General features: G+C 38.2%; 1 protein-coding gene across 1 annotated transcript in view; it reads left to right on the top strand.

Moving 5' to 3' along the window:
- Positions 1-18,916, top strand: part of LOC117289716 (protein naked cuticle homolog 2-like) — a 35,613-nt gene extending 16,697 nt beyond the window's left edge. The window contains exons 4-8 of the mRNA XM_033770973.1: positions 10,094-10,178; positions 11,605-11,738; positions 12,258-12,356; positions 13,408-13,775; positions 17,739-18,916. Coding sequence (XP_033626864.1) covers positions 10,094-10,178; positions 11,605-11,738; positions 12,258-12,356; positions 13,408-13,775; positions 17,739-18,561 — 1,509 coding nt within the window. The 3' untranslated portion in view covers positions 18,562-18,916. The remainder of the gene's footprint in view (positions 1-10,093; positions 10,179-11,604; positions 11,739-12,257; positions 12,357-13,407; positions 13,776-17,738) is intronic.
- Positions 18,917-20,522: the final 1,606 nt, after the last annotated feature.

The raw sequence follows: 20,522 nt of genomic DNA, 5'->3' as shown, positions 1-20,522 counted from the left end.
TTCGGATAAATTATCCTCGACATGAACAATACCCTTGACCTGATAGATGGGGAAATTGTGACGGGGAATCTTGATTGCCATGGACTGTTCAGTATTCAGCTTTTTTGTTGTCCTTTCTCTATGGTTTATCTCATGCTTTCTACTCGACAATGGACGTCGGATCCAACAGATTGTGGACTTGACTATATTGTGCACTCTAAGAAGAATTCTGAGAAATCATCCAGTGTGGTTAAAAAAACGTTTGTTGTCTTCATAAATGCTTTTTAAATATACATGTAAGGACAATTTCTTGAACATAGTTTGAAGGGCCACAACTAACGTCATGTACAGATTCTACAGCATTTGACAGGCAAAGTATACCTTTGGTTTTTGGAACCATTACAATTTGTTTAGAGCCACTGAACACTGTTGGTAATTGTCAAAAACCGGTCTTCTCACTTGGTGTATCTCAACATATGCATAAAATAACAAACCTGTGAAAATTTGAGCTCAATTGATTGTCGAAGTTGCGAGCTAATAATGACAGAAAAAAAACACTCTTGTATCACAAAGTTTTGTGCTTTCAGTGCTTAATTTTGTGACCTCAAATTCTAAGTCTGAGGCCTCGAAATTGAATGCATGGAAAATTACTTCTTTCTCGAAAACTACGTTACTTCAGAGGGAGCCGTTTCTCACAATGTTTATACTATCAACCTCCCCCCATTGCTTGTTGCCAAGTAAGGTTTTATGCTAATAAATATTTTTAGTAATTACTATTAGGGTCCACTGCCTTTAACAATTTATTTTACAAGGGCACACCTTACAGATGTGACAGTGTTTTTAGAGGCAAAGTATACTTCTGGTTTTTGGAGATGTTCAATTGTTTTAATCATAAATGTAAATGTATGATTATGAAACAAAACTAACTTGTGGAAATTTCATGGTTTCGTTTTTGAGATATCGTCGAAAATCCTGAGCGAATATGTCCAAGCATGAAGATCACTTATATAGGAGTACACAATTTGCGAAATGTGGCAGTAAGGATTTGAGGCAGAACAACTTTGGAGCATAAAACCTGATACCTTTTTACATAACTACTTTACTTCAGAGTGACGTGTTTCTCAAAATGTTTAATACTTTCGAAAGCTGCTCAAGGCTTCAAACAAAGAGTGTTAAGAACCATTAATTTTCTAGAGTAATTACTGAACGTAATGTACACCTTCCCTTTTAACTTCAGCAGTTAATTACAGACAACCCCTTTGGCAAGCTGGGTTCGGTTTTCACAAAGAGTTAGGACTAGTCCTAACTTAGGACTAGTCCTAGCTAGGAGATATACAAATTGCATGGATAGTCCTAAGGACGAGTAACTGGTCCTAACTCGAGATAAGACTAGTCCTAACTCTTAGTGAAATCCACCCCTGGTTGTTTGCACCATTCTACCCCTTTCTGTCTCAAATCCCACCATGTCACTACCCACCCCAAACCCCTTTGAAACAATATCCGGGTGTTAGTAAGTACTATAATGATAGTTTACTAGAGCCCCCTTTTCCTGTAGCCAAGAATAAAGATTGGATAAACACTGGTGGGTCCATGTTTGAAAAGAAACCCACGGAGCTTCGGTTGAGTGATTTGATTTGAGTTGGTATAGAAAAGAAACCCAGTAGTGTGCCAGTCATGCAGAAGCTTGCATTTATTGCTTTGGTACTGGAAAGAGAAGAGAGTGTATTGGGACATCGTGAATAATAGTTGTCATAACGACAGATTCATGAGCGATAGTAAAAACAGTCAACTGTATATTGTTTACTCACTAGGGGTAGATCACAAATTTTATAGCAGGTTGATGCTGTATGATGGGAAAGTAATGGTGGGGCATGATGGAGAAAATATAATATAGTGTGAGGGGATGTACTGGCCTCGAAATATCCCCTGCCACCTACATCAATTACTGGATGTATTCTTTCTTTGGGAACTCACAATTTCTTTAAGAAACCATTTGTACCACAATTGTTTTCTTGAGAACTCGGTTTTTAAAAGGGTTCAGTTACGTTTTGTGCAAAACACAAACGTCATAGATGTATACTAAATAACATGGTTCGAAGATACCGATGGTAGAAAGCTTCCCTTAAAATATAACTTGCTGAGGTGCTGTAGTTTTTTAGAAATGAGTCAAGTAAGAGTGAAACAATTTCACACAAATTATTTTAGCATGTACAACAGATTTATGTGACTCTCCTGAAAACATTGCTTTGTGTTTTTTATTTTTTTTTTTCTCTTCTCAAAAACTTGACGGCTAATGAAGCTGAAACTTCTACAGGTAAATTATATTACATACTTCTTCATTCACAGTGAGTAGGGATTCATTTCATGGCCAAAAACTTGACAAAAAAGTACCAAAACCTGTTACGGTGTTAAGGAAACATTTCGATCCACAGTTATTATCAAACTTCAAAGGCTATAGTTGTTTATGCCATAGAAACAGCCAAGTACTTCAAGACATGTCTGTGATTCAATAAAGCCATAATTGACCTTTGAGGGTTTTATTTGCTGGAGAGTTGCCTTGACCATCAAGTCAAAATGTAAAATGAGCATCCATGAATTTTTTTAAAATTTGTTTAAAGCCCTACTGAAGGACAGTTTGTATGCCGTGACTCAACTTCAGATCAAGCAGTTAACCTCAAGTGGTAATACAACCGGTACCCTAGCTAGGCTATATGGTGTGTACTTAACTCATGTACAAGGGTTTTCACAGTCAATAGTCACCCTCCTCTTCAATGAATAATCGCTTTGTGCCTCGCTGGCTTTCTACACCGCCTTTTTTTTTTTTTTTTTTTTTTTTCTCGGAGAAAATTTGGTGTTTGTTCCGGCCGGCTCTCCACAGGTGTATGTACCTGAGCCCTGTACTCTTCAACTTGGGGCTGCAGGGGGAGAAGGTTTTGTCAGAGGTTAGTGAGGCACTCTTAATCCTTATAGAGGTGGCTGTATAGGGTGGCAAAGTGAGGTTTTAATCACATTATGTGTGCATGCCCTTTAATACACCAAAGGGATAAGAGGATCAGATTGAATGGACAAGTTTTTGGCGTTTTTTTTTATTTTTTTTATTTTGAGGAAGGTGTTCAGAAGTAGCAGGCAACAAGCAGTACAACACGGGTCAAAAAAAGGTTGGCTGAAAATTGTTTTCATGAGTGGAGTTGTTGAAGTAACAAAGTTGACTCAATGACGGTTGAGTTGGACTTGCTTTTATTATTGATGCACGGATGCAGTGTGAAGTCGTGGCAAGACGTACAATGTACTTTTGTAGAATCTGTTAGGTAGCACCGTGCAGTTCATTGGAAATGCAGTGAATTCTGCGGCTGATCTGTTGTGCAAGGGTTGTGGTGATTGTAAATAATCCTAGGTGAAAATAGCGGGTCCAAGTCGAAGGTAGACGATTTTGTGGTGAAGCTAGTGGACATGTGGTTTTAATGTAGAAGGTCCGCATTTAAATATCAAGTAATAAAGCACAAGGGAAACTGACTGGTAAGTGTGAAATAGTTTGGCTTAAGTTGAAGCTAGAGGGGTCTTTGGTGAAGGTAGAAGATTAATTGTGGTGAAGGTAGGGGAACTGTGGTTAGGGTAGAGGATCCATGGCAAATGTAGAGGGCCCCAGTTAAAGGAGAGCACTTGTGGTGAATGTAGACGATTCATGGTGATGGTTTGTGGTGACTGTAGAGGGTCCAAGTTGAAGGAGAGGATTTGTGGTGAATGTAGGATCTATGATTCATGGTGATGGTTCGTGGTGACTGTAGAGGGTCCAAGTTGAAGCTAGAAGATTTGTGATGAGAGTAGAGGATCTAGTGGTGTATAGGATCTGTGGTGAGGGTAGAGGATTCATGGTGAATGTAGAGGGCCCACTTTGGAGAAGAGGATTTGTGGTGAATGTAGACGATTCATGGTGATGGTTTGTGGTGAATGTAGAGGGTCCAAGTTGAAGGTAGAAGATTTGTGGTGAAGGTAGAGGGTCCGAGTTGATGGTAGAATATTTATGGTGAAGGTAGAGGCTCCTCGGAGTAGAGGATCTATTGGTATTATTAGCTGTGTCTCAGATCAATGCAAAGTGGACAATATTTGAAATCTGTGCCGGGAGGCATATTGTATTTTTCTCAGAGTGCTGGGCAAAAATTGAGAGTCCTGGGCAGGCCCGCCTAGCACCGCCCACCGTGGCTACAACACATAGTTTACACTCAATTGCTACATGCATGATCACTAGGAACAAGATGTTTGTTAACAATTTCAATCAAGTGTTGGCTTTACGAAGCGATAGTTTGCTCTAACAAGTGATCTGCCATAAGACTAACTAGTGGGAGTTCAGGGTTGACAAGGTTTACTGTGACTCCCCCCATACACACTCGCCAACGTTTCTACCTGGCTCTATTCCAGCTCTCGTTGTTGATGAAAACCAATTTACTAGATCCAATAGGTACAAAAGGCTACCTCACACACTCACAGTGGATTTACAGTCCCCCCGAGTCTTTTTATCACTGGAGTTGAACCCTCAAGCCAATTAAGCCCTAGAATGGCCAAGATTACCCGAGAGGAGCAAGTCTTTTGGCAGTCAGGGCAACTCCGGGGCATTGTCTGACGAAAACAATACGCTGGTATAACAAAAGGGTTTGTGAGTTTCTCTTTTGAGAGGGCTTTCCTTTTATTCTCGTAATCTGTTGGGTATACTGCTTGTGTTTTTTTGAACGAAGCGCAATAAATGCGTTACATTGATGGGTCGGTGATACTATCGCCCCTGTTTTGGACTGAAACAATAAGTTGTGGGTTGGAGGGAGTGATTAGAGGGTTCAGAGGTGAGAGGAAAGGACAAGAACGTGTGGAAAGGGGGAAAGAGGATTTGCCTTCTGAGACGATTCGAAGATTCAGAAACAACATCAAAATACACAAATAAGGATGGGTATGGAGTTTATGGGATTTGGGGGCATTGCATGGTGAGGTACCAATGTATATTTGGTAAGCGGTAACAGTCACCATGTATGTATACTTGCTGGGAAGATGTTGTTCTTTTGAGCACTTTTCTTGCCATTTATTTGGTTTGCGGTAATACCATGTGTGTATCTACTTGCCAGGTAGATTATATTCTTTTGAGAACATGTCTTGCTATCTTTAGTCTACTATCGCAGGGTAGATTTTGGGGAATTCGGGAGACTTCTCAGTTTTGAAAAGAACTGTCCTGCTTATTAACTACTACCTTGGCGGAAGGTAAAAACTCGGCCGGGACTACTGCCTTCACTTTAGTGGATCGAGGGGATCTCTTAACTGCAGTACCTGGGAGTGAGTTTAAAACTTCTTCAGGATTAATGTTTGTTGATGCTGAGCTGATGGAAGTGATGGCAAGATTTGTTTGGTTTCATTTAATTATTGAGGTACATAACATGATAAGATGAATTGACAAGTTAGCATTTAGTTTTCAAATCAACATTTCAATTTGTCTTGTTTAATTTTCCCCCAAAAACTTAGTCTGATTTCCACATAATTCAATGCAAATGAATAAATCCGAACTTCATCATTATAACTTCGCCATCAAGTGAGATTCTTTTTCAATCGGGTTTGTAAATTGTACCTGACCCAAAACGTGCACATTAGTTCCCTTTGTACACGTATATTATATGAAGTACATTTTTGTAAGAGTACGATTTCATTTTGAGGGTTGCCACATGTGGAGATTATTCATATTGGGGTTGAGAAGCAGCATGCTGTCTGACCCTCACACGGTATGGGGTTTTAGTCCCAGTATACCTACAACCCTGCTCCTCACCAGATGACCTTTGACCTCTCGGCGTAATGGGGTGCAGAGTAACCCAATGGAGTTGCCACTTTTAGTTCCATATAAGTACATGATCGGACAATATGGTTATAGAGTCAAACTTTTATGCACAACAAGATGGAGTTGATGACACTTTTTACAAATACAATAAATATTCCCTTGAAAGCTAGAAAAGTAAACCTTTGATTTTTGAAACTGTTCGATTGTTTTGTTAAATCCTACATAAATGTAGATGTAAATAATGGAACTAACCTGTGAAAATTTCTCTTTAACGGCATTGTACACGTTTGGTAATTGTCAAAGACCAGTGTTCTCACTTGGTGTATCCCATCGTAACTATAAAATAACAAGCCTGTGAAAATTTGGGCTCAATCGGTCATCGAAGTTGCAAAAAAATAATGACATAAAAAAACACCCTTGTTGGCGAATTCATGTGCTTTCAAATAGGAATAAAAGACTTTGAGCTAGAAGTCTTTTATTATTTTAGTGAGAAATTACCTCTTTCTCAAAAACTACGTTACTTCAGAGGGAGTCGTTTCCCACAATGATCTCCAATGCTCGTTACCAAGTCAGTTTTTAAGTTAATATTTGTTTTGAGTAATTACCAAATGTGTACCTTCCCTTTAAAGCCATTGGACCCTTTCGGTACAGAAGAAGAAAAAAAAAGTTCACAGATTTACAAATAATTTACAGGGTTTACAGAAGGTAATGGTGAAAGACTTCTCTTGAAATATTAGTCCATGAAATGCTTTACTTTTTGAGAAAACGGTAAAACAATATAAATTCTCGTTAACGAGAATTACGGATTTGTTATAAACACATGTCATGACACGGCGAAACGCGCGAAAACAGGAGTGGGTTTTCCCGTTGGTTTCTCCCGACTCCGATGTCCGATTGAGCCTAAATTTCCATAGGATTGTTATTTTATATATAAGTTGTGATACACGAAGTGTGGGACTGGGACAATACTATTTACCGAAAGTGTATAATGGCTTTAAAAGGTGATAGTGTTTTTGAGATATCAACAAAAATCTGAGCGAATATGTCCATGCTGGGAGAACACTCGCTAATAAGAATACACAATCTCTCTGATTAGAGTTTTCTATAAAAAAAATTGCGATCTTTGAAACATATAAACACATTTCTTCAAAGTTCAATTTTTCTCAAAATGCTGCTCCCAACACAGGTATGCTTTCCCTTTCTCAAATAAATTTATGAATAGTGAATCAAATAGAGTAAGGGGTCCGACACTCCATATTCAACTGTTATGTTTTGTTTTCTACTTAAATGTGACACAACAAAATAACTATACAATGACTCCTTTAAAAAGGAAAAAAAAGAACATCCATAAGATCTTAATTTGATCGTTCCTTTCCAGTTTAAAACGTAAACACATCATTGTCACTATAATATGGTCATCCGTCCTTGCTTGTCATGCGTTATTGAAGTTGTCTATTCATTCGGTCAGATCAGAAGAAATGACAAAAATTCCTTGCCAAAAACTGGATCAATAATCTGCTAATGATGCCTTTGTGTCCCTGCCTGCCATGTTTTTTGCTGGTTAGTAAGAAAGAACCCCTGTACAGCTAGCTAGTTGAGTGAGGAAAATAAATCATGTTTACCGTCCTACCTTTAAAAAAAAAAAAAAGGAAGGCCGAGGGCCTTTTTTAAAAAACAAAATAGAAAGCCTTTTTTGGGTTTCTTTTTTATATAGCCAGTCGAAATTTTTTTTTAAAACAACCAGCGGGACATTAAAAAAGAATGTTTTTCTGTGTAAAAAGAAAAGAAAACAATTCTGAGATGGCTAAAATGTTTCCTTTTTTTTTCATTTAAAAAAAGAAGAAGAAAAAAAGGCCTCTAAAAAAGGAAGTGTGCTGGGACGCTAACATGTTTTCTTTGTTGGGGGCATAAGGACACAATGAGGGTTAAGAGAGTTTGGGGTTCATTACATCTCTAAGATTCCGGAGTCAGACTAAGGACACATCATTCAGACTACAAGGAGCCCGCCTGCCGCTCTAAGCAGCTCCAGTCATCATAGAGATGATGAGGAGCTAAATCCTTGTATCATCCAACGTCTTTACAAAAGCCCCCATGAAACCCCTGTAGCGTTGCTTCAGCGATTTCAGTGACCAAAAATAACCCAGGTTTTTATAAAAGCAACCGCACCCAGTCATTCTAGGTTTCGGACATTCCTAGAACGAGAGTTTGGTTGGTGTTTTTTAGGGAACAATTTCAAGGGAAGGTCAGTAACCCTTGGTCATTTGGCCATATAGAAATAAAAACATGCTTAGTGTCCCTGCCCTTTTTCTTTTATAGAGGCCGCCTCCTATTTATTTCTTGTTTTTTTTTTTTTTTTTTTTTTTTTTTTTTAGAAAAAAAAGAAAAATTTTGAACGATCTCAGATCTTTTTCAGAAGCCCACCCAGTTGTCTTAAAAAATAAACAAGGCAGCCGATTAAAACAAAGGAAACAAACTTCTTCTCTTTTTTAATAAGGCAGGACGCTACACATGTTTTTTTGTTTTATTTGCCCTTATGTGAGGTCATCTTGGTCTTGATGAGTAGTTTGTTGAAGTAAACGAGGGTTGAACATTCTGAGACCACCACCAAGCTTGTCGTCAAAGAATGATTTGAAACTGTGTCGACTGCCTCATCAGTATCGATTGACAGGGTTAAAATGGATTCACTGGTTCCTATCTCATTAGGGTCCATGTAAAGTGGCTGGTATCCTTGTGGTCTAATGACGAGAGGAAAGCAGACCACCTTGTTGTTGTTACTGTGGTTTGTTTGTATAAATTGTTGTTTGATTAACCAAACGGCAAAAATAATATTGTTGTAGAAAGTTTGTTTGGAGTTCTTTTTAACCGAAGTGACCGCTGAGGAGTGCATCTTGAGGCCATCTGAAGTTATCTTGATTGAGTTTGCTCTGAATTTGTGTTTATTGAAGGCTTATTTCTTCCGGCGGTGGAAATTTGGAAGATTTTTATTTTAATATCAAGAATTGGAATGTATTGAACCCCCCCCCAAAAAAAAAAAAAAGTTCTAAATCTGAGGTCTTGAAATAAAATTTGTGGAAAATTACTTCTTTCTCAAAAACAATGTCACTTCAGAGGGAGCCGTTTCTCACAATGTTTTGTAACATCAACCTCTCCCCATTACTCGTCACCAAGTAAGGTTTTATGCTAATAATTATTTTGAGTAATTACCAATAGTGTCCACTGCCTTTAAACATCACTAAACTTTTTTTAAAATACTGTATGAGTAGTGAAGACAAATCTACTTGTGTATTTTCTGGTAAAAAAAAATAAAAAATCAGGTTTGTTTCTTGGTTTCTTTTACTGGTGCCTGGACAAACTCAAACACTTGCCATAAAAAGACTTCTACAAATATTAGTTTTAAGCACCATAAAAACATCACAGATGTGTTTTCTTCGTGTTATTCACCTGTGGTAACCGAAAACCATGGAGGTAGAAACATACCAGCACATTGTGCCTGAATACAGACAAAATATAATTTATGAGATGTGAAGAATAGAGTGTCGGTTAGACATTGTGGTTTGTAAGGTGCATACTGGACTCTGTTTCTTTACTCTAGACGATTGCTAGTACATCTGTTTTCTTATTGTCATCACATTGGCCCCTTGGTTCCTACATCTTAAAAGTTTAGGGACATTCTGAAGCACCATTTTTAAATACCACACTTTGGAACAAACTACTTGCCCACAGTCAACCCTATAAAACTTTACAGAAGACATTGGAGGCAATTGCCCTCATGCCCCCTGCTCATTGCCTTGTTGCCCTTGAAATGCTCCAGTAGGAATTTACAATTTCCTCATCTAGGGTGCCCTTTACCAAGGAGAAAATGACGTGGAGCCCTTGTTCTTTCAAAAACAAAGCATACAGGCCTTACACGCAAATTTCAGTCGATGCAAAAAAAATATAATACAAAAATTCCTTTTCAATTTCACAAAAGACATCAAGAGATAATCATAGAATCTTTGAATTCAGCATACTTCGACAAAACATCCAACAATTTGGGGTCCAGAATGACCCCACAGTTTTTAAAAATCCTAAGGGAGGAGAATTATGAACAGGCAGAAATTTAGCATTTATTGTCCATTTTTCTTGCAATACTTTTACTTTCACTGGATATTTTAAGATACACTGTTGTGTTTACATTGTCTCTAGTTCTCTGAGCCTTAAGCGTACATTTTGTTTTACCCACAGACTGCTGGTTGTTATTTTTTTATAAGTGCTACTTTCTAAGACTTATTTTTTCTTCTTCTTCTTTCTCACATTTTTTTCCATTAGTCCTCATCGGATGAGCCCCATCTGTGCCAGTGCGTCGGAACCCACGTCCCCGTAGGTTTCGCTCAGGACAATTGTCACATTCAAGGTAAGTCAGTTAGGAATTCCAAGTAAACATACCTCATACCTGCTTAAAACCGTCTCACAAAACAAAAAACCCGCCGCCTTGCAAATTAGTTAAGTGTTTGGCAAACTCCGGCGGGAGATGTTCCCGGACTCCCTATTCATTGGGAAAGCATCGAGTTGGTCTGTACTCCCTGGAGGCCCCATGCTTTATTGATAACATCGTGTGGTAATAATGACTTATGGCATATGATGTGATTTGATTATGTAAAAACGCAGCAATACATCAAACCTACCAGGTAGACATCAAAGAAGCTATTGTGTCATCGGGCGTCGTTGGGGAAAGTTCACCTGGTGCGAGGGTTTTTCTTGACCATTTAAATCACATCATAAGTATACAGTACAATGTTTTACTTGTTTGTCTCTATGATATGATGGTTCCAACCACATGGCGCTAACAGACTACCAAAACCACATTGGGGCTTCAATGATCTTAATGATGACAGTTAAATGTTTTTTCTTCTCTACTCCTGGTCGGGATTGTGATTATTTGTAAAAGTTTGTACCCATTTATCCATGGGTTTTGTGAATCTGGATTTGTAGAGAGAGATGCTACAACCATAAGGAACCAATTTTTAAGGCATGGTATACTTTTGGAAATGGTCAAGGACCAGTATCCTCCCAAGATATTTGTTTTAAAATAACAAACCTGTAAAAATATGTGCTGAATTGGTCATAGAGAAATGTAACTCAGCATCTATCCAACTTTTCCGAAAGGTTTGAGGCTACCCTTTGCTGCGCTTAAAATCAATGGATGAACAGTGTGACCTGGTCCCAATTTTATAAAGCCTGTAAGCAACACAATCTTGCTAAGCACAGACAAAAACTCTGCCTTGCAGAAAGAGGTTACCAGCCAACATTCCATGAAGTAATACTGTTGCCACTGGTGCCCCACTCATTTGTTGCTCAGCAAAGTTGCTGAGCAGTATTTTCTGCTAAACAGCTTTACGAAATTGGGCCCTGCAGAGCTAGTTGAGATTCATTTAAAGGCAGTGGACACTTTTGGTAATTACTCAAAATAATTATTAGCATAAAACCTTGGTTGGTAACAAGTAATGGGAGAAACGTCTTCCTCTGAAGTAACGCAGTTTTTTAAAAAGAAGTAATTTTCCATGAATTTGATTTCGAGACCTCAGATTTAGAATTTGAGGTCCCAAAATAAAGCATCTGAACGCACACAACTACGTGAGACAAGGGTGTTTTTTCTTACGTTATTATCTCGCAACTTCAACGACCGATTGAGCTCAAATTTTCACAGGTTTGTTATTTTAAGCATATGTTGAGATACACCCTTAGTGAGAAGACTGGTCTTAAACAATTACCAATAGTGTACAGTGTCTTTAAAAGAAATAAAATAATTATTTTCATTTATTATTTTAATTTTTCTTTAGTTGCATTACCGCCAGAGGTTTCAGGATCATCGTGTAGCGTTAAGGTAGTAGCTGTTGAGAAAGGCAGTCCTGACGTTGTTAAACCACCTTTGTCTCCAACGATGTCATCAAACAGTGGCAAAGCAACTGTTGGGGTGAGTCTCGTTTGTTTAATTGACCCATTGAGTATTCATTCACAATGTCGCTGTCAATGATATCACACATGAGTACTCATGGGTTAAGGTACTTTTTGTATCACGACACAAAACACAAACTTCCACAGATTTACATTCAACTTACACGGTTTGAAAATAATGACGGTAGAAAGCTTCCCTTAAAATATTACTATTATGAGGCGCTGTTGTTATCGAGAAATAACGTAAAACAGTTTCACAAAAACGTTTTTTCTCAGTGAGACGAAAATTATTATTTTATTTCCACGACCCTCCTGAAAACATTACGCTGTGACTTTCAAAAACTTGTGTGTTAGCACTGTATACTCAGTACTTTCCCCCAAAAATGTGTATATATATATATATTTTTTCACAGAGCTTGAGGGTAATAAGTGCTAACTCATCGGTGTATATGGGTAAAACCAAAATTAGTATTCTTTTATCCCCAATGTAAATTTCTACCGATAAAAATATTAATGTAGTTTATTCTTGATATTCCAGGCTGTTGATTGTGACGTATCGTTGGATGGGGAATCAGACCAGCAGGAATGGGCCTTTACTCTCTATGACTTTGATGGACATAGAAAGGTCACTCGAGAGGTCAGTAAACAGTTTTTAGTCAGCGACAACGAGCTAAATATAGCTATAACATTTGGTCTGAGAAGCTAAACGTATCAATGAAATTGGGTCTAAGAAGCTAAATATAGTATTGAACTTTGGTCTAGGTAGCTAAATGTGTAAATACGCAGGCCTGTATGCTTCGTTTTTGAAAGGGGGCACCGAGGCATTTTCTCCCTGGTAAAGGGCACACGATGGGGATTTTGTACATTTCTACTGTAGCATTTCAAGGACTTCAAGGCATTTTCTCAGGGCACCAAGGCAATCGCCTTCGATGACTTTGTGAAGTATCAGGCTAAATTTATCACTGAATTTGGGCCTAAGGAGCTAAGTATATCAATGAAGTTAGGTTTAAGATGCTAAATATATCAATGAAGTTTGGGGGATATACCAAATGTGTGGCTAGTCCCAAGTTAGGACGAGTAGCTTGTCCTAACTCGAAATAAGACTAGTCTTAACTCTTTGTGAAATCCACCCCTGGAGATATAAAAAACTTAAGGCAAGTCGTCGGTTGAGATGAGTAATTCGTCCTTACTCAAGGTAAGACTAGTCCTAACTCTTTGTGAAATCGACCCTTGGTTTTAGAAGCTGAATACATCAATGACATGTGGTTTAAAAAGCTAAAAATATCAATGGTATTTGAAGTCAAAGAAGAAAGTACATTTCATTCCTAAGTTGCAAAGAAATGAGAGTTTCTTTCAATTTAAGATACATCATTGTCAACAGTTTTTCTGGTAATTATTTTGATGATGCTATTATTTCTCCCTGTATCAACAAGAATTTCTTGAATCCTGCTACAGTAAATACATTTACAGGCTTTGAACTTTGTTCTTGAAGGGGCACAGCAATTTTCCTCTGGTCAGGTCCACTTCTTTGGGGAAAAAGTAAATTTTCATCGGAACTTTTCAAAGGGCACCACAGCAAAAGCACAGGGCAGCACAGCTATCGCTGTGGGATCTGTGGGTTATTTCGAGGCCTGCATTTATACTGGTACCGCTGTGTAAAGTCGTTTGTTAATTTTCTATTTAAACAGGACCTATCAAGTCTTCTTAAAACCATCTCGGAAGCTCTTGCCTCTACCATCACCTTGCCAGCCAGCGGGAGTAAGAAACTCAGACTTAGACTTTCCGTCGGATCGGAGGATTCCGGCGAACCCAAACCCATCCACTGCGACTCTAACACCGCGGAGAATAAAGAGAACATGGCCAAAGAGGCAATGCCTCATCCCGCCGATGATGAAGGGGTACCAGTGCCTCCTGCAGAGTACCAGCAACATCCTCAAGTGAGGAAGGAGAGCGGTGGGAGGAGCCACCGACGACAGGGGAGGACGATGTCCGCTAGTCAGGCAGATTGCCCGGGTGTGGCGGGGAGGAATAGCGGCAAGAGAAGACAGGGACTAAGGTAATACTTCTAGTCAGTATTAAAAGCACGTGGACACGTTTGGTAATTGTCAAAGACCAGTATTCTCTCTTGGTGTATCCCAACGTATGCATAAAATAACAAATCTGCAAAAAATTTGACTCAATTGGTCATCAAAGTTGCAAGAGAATAATGAAAGAATAAAACACCCTCGTTCCACAATTATGTGTGTGCTTCCAGATGCCTAATAAAAGGCTTCAGGCCTGAAGTCTTACAATATTTTAGTGAGGAATTACCTCTCTCTCAAAACCTAAGTTACTTCTGAGGGAGCCGTTTCTTACAATGTTTTATGCTATCAACAGCTCTCCTTTACCAAGTAAGTAATTACCAATAGTGTCCAGTGCCTTACAGCGTTCATGTTGAACATTGTAATGATCCGCGGCATATCCGACAGTGTCTTGGAACGTTCATATTCCACTCTTTTTCCCCTCCTCATTCTGTAATGAAGCAGAAATGCTCGGTTTGCCCAATTGCATGCGTGACGGACACGTTGAATACTGTAGTAGTCTGGAATAGAGGTAGTAGCACTCTGCTGATGGCTAGAGTGAGATGAGTAAAGACCCACCCTTGAGACGCTATATTAAGTGCATCAGTCATACCTACCAATGACAACGCTTTTAATTGTGCTTTGGGGAAAACAGGACAAACAAAAAGAGTTTTACTCTTCTTTTTTTTCTCCAGGTGAACAACAAGAATCATTCAAAATGTGAAAACAAAACTTCTTTTATTTCATGTAGACATTACCTACCCTTGGGACGCTTTGTTAAGTGCCTATGTGCATTAGTCGTACCTTACCAATTACAACGCTTTTAATTGTGCCTTGGGGGAGAGTAGAAACAAAGAGAAAGTCGGAGTGTCTTTTTTTCTCTTTTTTCTTGTTCCTTTTCTCCAGCCAACAACAAGATTCATTCAAAAATGTTCAAAACAAAACTGTTCTTTTAGCTTAACTACATGTGGTCATTATCTACCCCCGAGACGTAACATTAAGTGCCTTTGTACAAATTACAGTGCAGGGGGAAATGGGAACTAATGGAAAGTCGGAGGGCTTTTTTGTTTTGGTTTGAAAGTGTACAACAAAAATCATTCAAAAATCAAAAATTGTTCTTTTAGTTTATATCAATACTCAGTCAGAATCTGTTATTTGGAGATTGTACCTTATAGGCGGAAGTTGTTCAAATAATATTTGCAATCTATTTAGAAAGATGCTCATTCGTATAGTAATTCATCTCCGTCCAATAGTTTGGTTTGGCTAAAGGTGAAGGTAGTGTTTCAAATAAAAGTCATTAAAAAAAACCGAAATGTATTATTTAAGATCTGACACAAATCCACTTGGGTTACAACGTTACCAGAAATCAATCATCAAATCAAGGTCAAATTAATTGGTTCTGCAAGCAACCTAGCGTGAGGGCAAACCTTAAACCAAGTTTAACACCCTAGAAATCTCACCTCCCATTCCCTCACAACCCCGTATCAGGTGAACGTACTTTTAATAGACAGTGAATCTTCTGAATGATCGAGCAGGTGTCGCTCATAGATGTAGTCTCAGGTGTTGAGGTCACGTACCTCTCTCTCTCTCTGCCATCCACTACCTCGTTCCGAAAACCTTACCTCCTTCCCTTTGACACATTGGATATAAACTCTGAATGATTGAGGGTCTGTCGATATTCTCGCCGTTAATCCCGGCGTGTTACACTAAGGTGCTGAAGTTAATCACCCCTTAGGCCTCCCCCAGGGGCTAAGACTAGAGAAAGATCCTACCCTAACCTAACCACCGGCGACTTCACACTTTTTTTGAGGATGTGGCTCCAAGATGTTTCCTCCCTTACATTTCATTCAGGGAATTTTTTTTACTCTTGTTTTTTTGTTGTAGTGATGTACTTTTAAATGACGAGTCGTCTACATGTCATTGTACTTTAAAAAAAAAACCATTAATGTTGATGGAATTTTAGAAGCCTTACATAGTAAGCTACAATTTCGTTGTAATATCTTGTTTTAAAGGTATAGACACTACTCAAAATAGTTGTTAGCATGACCACTTACTTGGTAACTAGCAATGGAGAGCGGTTGATAGTATCAAACGTTGTGAGAAACGGCTCCCTCTGAAGTAACGTAGTTTTTTTAAAGCCATTGGACCCTTTCGGTACAGAAAGAAAAAAAAAAGTTCACAGATTTACAAATAATTTACAGGGTTTACAGAAGGTAATGGTGAAAGACTTCTCTTGAAATATTAGTCCATGAAATGCTTTACTTTCTGAGAAAACAGTAAAACAATATAAATTCTCGTTAGCGAGAATTACGGATTTGTTATAAACACATGTCATGACACGGCGAAACGCGCGAAAACAGGAGTGGGTTTTCCCGTTATTTTCTCCCGACTCCGATGTCTGATTGAGCCTAAATTTCCACAGGATTGTTATTTTATATATAAGTTGTGATACATGAAGTGTGGGACTTGGACAATACTGTTTACCGAAAGGGTCCAATGGCTTTAAAAGAGGTGATTTCTCACTCAAATATAAGACTTCAGCCCTCTGACATGTCTGAAAGCACACAAATTTTTTGCAACAAGTTTTTTTTTCTTCTTTCATTATTCTCTTGCAACTTCGACGACCAATTGAGTCAATATTTTCACAGATATGTTATTTTATGCATATGTTTGGATACACCAAGTGAGAAGACTGGTCTTTGACAATTGAGATGTCCAGTGGTCGATTTCACAAAGAGTTGGGACCAGTCCTAACTTAGGACTAGGAGATATTAAAAACTTAAGGCTAGTACTAAGTTAGGACGAGTAACTCCATACTCAATATGAGACTAGTCAAACTCTCAATGAAATCCACCCCAGTGCCTTTAAATACAGGAAGATACAAATAAATGCTCATTAAATAACGGGGTGTAATTTAGTGTGAAGTCGGACATCCTTCAATCTTGAAATGTGTGGCTGAAAAAATAAATGTCCTCCGCACAAAATGACTGTTTGATTTGTAAAAGACTAACTGCAAGTTTAAAGGTAGTGGACACTATTGGTAATTACTCAAAATAATCACTTGGTAAGTAGTAATGGGGAGAAGTTGATAGTATAAACCATTGTGAGAAACGGCTCCCTCTGAAGTGACATAGTTTTCGAGAAAGAAGTAATTTTCTCCGAATTTGATTTCGAGACCTCAAGTTTAGAATTTGAGTTCTCGAAATCAAGCATCTGAAAGCACACAACTTCGTGTGACAAGGGTGTTATTTTCTTTCATAGTTATCTCGCAACTCCGACGACCAATCGAGCTCAAATTTTCACAGGTTGGTTATTCTATGCATATGTTGAGATACAGCAAGTGAGAAGACTGGTCTTTGACAATTACCAATAGTGTCCAATGTCTTTAAGATTGCAAATTTTGAGGCTTGGAAGTGTTGAGACATCATCATAGTACACAGTTATAAACTCATTTGTTTGAAGCTGCTTATTTGTAATCTGCTTATTTGTAGTAATATCTTTCACCCATTGTATAAAATGTCATTGTTCTCTTTATGCACTTTGAGGCTTTTTGCATTAGGCACTTCTTTACAAATGACTTTATTATTATTATTTTATGATGGGAGAGTTTTATTTTTTAGTAAAGTGACCTTTGCAATGCTCAGTGCTGTTTTTTTACAGTAGAATATTGAACAGAAGATGTTTACAGTCAAGCCTTTGATTGCATTTCTTGGTAAGGTTTCAAATTTCAATGGTCTTAAAAATGTGATTGAACTTATTTTTTTGTTACCATTGTTAAGTGACACTTTTAGCTACCGCTGTTTCAGCTACTGCTGCTCCTCATTTTTTTGTAAAAAAAAACCAATAAATGAAATAAAATATAATACATTTTAAATGGGGTGCAAATTTCTTAATAAATGTTGTAGTACCGAATGATGTTGGGTTTTTATTAACTGTTTATTTGTTTATTATTCTTACAGGAGACACCAAAGTGCCTGCCATGGCGGTGGTGAAGACACAAGACAAAGTCCGCACCAAGCAAGTAGCTCATCGTCACCGGTAAGAGATCACGAAAACAGAGAACGGAGAAATTACTACGAAGAATTGGCAGGGATCGAGAACGACTGCAACCATCAGGAAGACGATGACGTTATACTTGCCCAAGAGAGAGAGGTGGAGAAACAGACACAACTCCCTCATAGAACCCGGCATATCTCCGCTGAGAGGTTACGGAGTAGAGGGCATAGACATTCTAAAGGCGGGAAGCACCACCGACGATCGCGATCGTTCGATCTGGAGTCTTATCCGCAACAGGAGGGGGTGTTGAGTAACGAAGATCACAAACTGAAATGCGGATTGAGACAACGCTATCATAAAGACTATCACATGCTTCTGTTGGAAGCGTCTCGTGCCAAACTTGAAGGGTATCAACCACCCTCACCTCCTCCTCCTCACCCAAACAACTCTGCACCCATGAAACTACCAACGTTCACCACTGCGCCTTCATCACCTACGAAACTGGCCACGTTTACCCCTACGGCACAGACGAACCTCTACCCAACTCAGATGCACCCGAGTAGTAATACATTTCCAGAGAACTCTACGACGAGCCCCAAGCTAGCTTCGAGGAGGCGCACTCATAAGAAGCTACGGAAACCCACGCTGCAGCCGTTTACGTATATGCAGCATGAGTTGGCGAGCGGTTTGGAGGGAATCGTTTACGTACCGGTATCTCAGAGACATGAGCATCATCATCATCATGAACATCATCATCATCATCACTATCATCATTATCATAAATGACTAGTAGTCACTACAACTAGACATTCGTGCCAAGTTCATGTTAACTTTGTAGAGTCCCTCATTAAATTCAATATGTGGAGAGTCTGAAGGGTGGGAGATTTGACGAGTATATAAAAACCTGTAGAATGACATAATGAAAGAAAAGTTGTGATGCGCTCAAGCAAAATGAGTCGATTGTCAACCCGTTGATTTTGTATTTGTTGATACATTTGTTGACAGCATTTTTTTTTACGCTGTTAAAGCCCCAGGTAAGAACCTTCTTTGGTTCATCAGTTGTGAAAGTAGAAACACCAAGAGATAGGAGAGATTGAGACGATAGAAAAGGAGTTAAAGACACCGGACACTATTGGTAATTACTCATAATAATTATTATCATAAAACCTTTCTTCATTACGAGTAATGGGGAGAGGTTGATAGTGTAAAACATTGTGGGAAACGGCTCCCACTGAAGTGGCATAGTTTTTCGAGAAAGCAGTAATTTTCCACGAATTTGATTTCGAGACCTCAGATTTAGGAACTTGAGGTCTCAAAATCAAGCATCTGAAAGCGCACAACTTCGTGTGACCATGGTGCGACAAGGGTGTTTTTTCTTTCATTATTATCTCGCAACTTACAAATTGAGCTCAAATTTTCACAAGGTTTTTGTGTGTGCATATGTTGAGATACACCAAGTGAGACGACTGGTCTTTGACGATTACCAATATTGTCCAGTGTCTTTCGAGGAAAAGTACATCTTGGTAATTACTCAAACAGACTCTGACCAAATCATAGGGTAGGTTTTGAAGGGTATGGTGTGATTGCGGGGTTTTGTAGGATAAACTCATTGGTACCAAGAAACAATTTGAAGTGTTTTAACTTTTACATTGTATAATCATGGAGATATGTACGGCGGAATCAAGGAGGTAAAAACAAGGTGCTTTTTTTCTGAGCATTAGTAAAGCAGGGTTAGATATTTTTTATTATCTTTATCTTGTATATAAACTGTATCTTTACAAAATAATGTTTCATGTATTTGTGTAAATAGGTATCCGAAATGTCCAGTGTAAAGAAAGATGTTTTCTTTTGTTGGTTTTTTTTTTGCATTAATATTAAACAGTAAGCTCATATAATTAATATATTCATTCAATAATACTTTGATACTTAGTCACAATTAGAGCACTTTGTATTATGCTAAAACTTTAAAAGACATAATTTTGATGATCTTTTCTTGAAAGTTAAAATCTGTTTGGATCCTCCTAAAATGACAGAAATTTCCCTGCAAACTTTTACAGCTTGAAGTCGGAGTGAATTTTACAATCCAAGAAAGCTCTGAATGTGGACTAAAGACTATATACATTTATAGACTTCACTTTTTTACATTTTTAATGAAAAACAATTTCCTGTCACCAGTCCAGGGTCATGTGATTATGTTTGACTAAGAATCACGTATTAACAATATTTTTTAAGAATTAAAATATTATATTTGTAATTATGTACATCACTCTTGATTTTTTTGTAATTTCTTTTTTTGTAATGCATTTTAAAATATTCCTAAGTTAAACTAGAAACTAATTGCTGAAATGAATAACATAGATTATGGACTGCCATGGCCAATGGCATTCTAAATGCTCTTTTTAATTATTATATAAATGAGGAATTTTGCAAGGTAAACTGAAGTGAGTTATTATCTTTAACTGATGGGTGAATGACGGGAGAGGGGGTGGGGGCTTTTTTTCTTGAGTTAGAAAACAGGTACCAGGGGTGGATTCCATAAAGAGTTAAAGGAACACGTTGCCTTGGATCGGTCGAGTTGGTCTTTGATAAGCGTTTATAACTGTTTGCTATAAAATGCATATGATTAGAAAGATATTTTAAAAGTAGAATATAATGATCCACACAAGTATCACTCGAAATTGCGTGGTTTTCCTTTTTCCTCGTCGACTAACATGGTCGTCCATTTATTGGAGTCAAATGTTTGACTC

Source organism: Asterias rubens, chromosome 4, assembly GCF_902459465.1.
Source record: "Asterias rubens chromosome 4, eAstRub1.3, whole genome shotgun sequence".
NCBI classification, from domain to species: domain Eukaryota; kingdom Metazoa; phylum Echinodermata; class Asteroidea; order Forcipulatida; family Asteriidae; genus Asterias; species Asterias rubens.
This window is presented reverse-complemented; position numbering and strand designations above follow the sequence as displayed.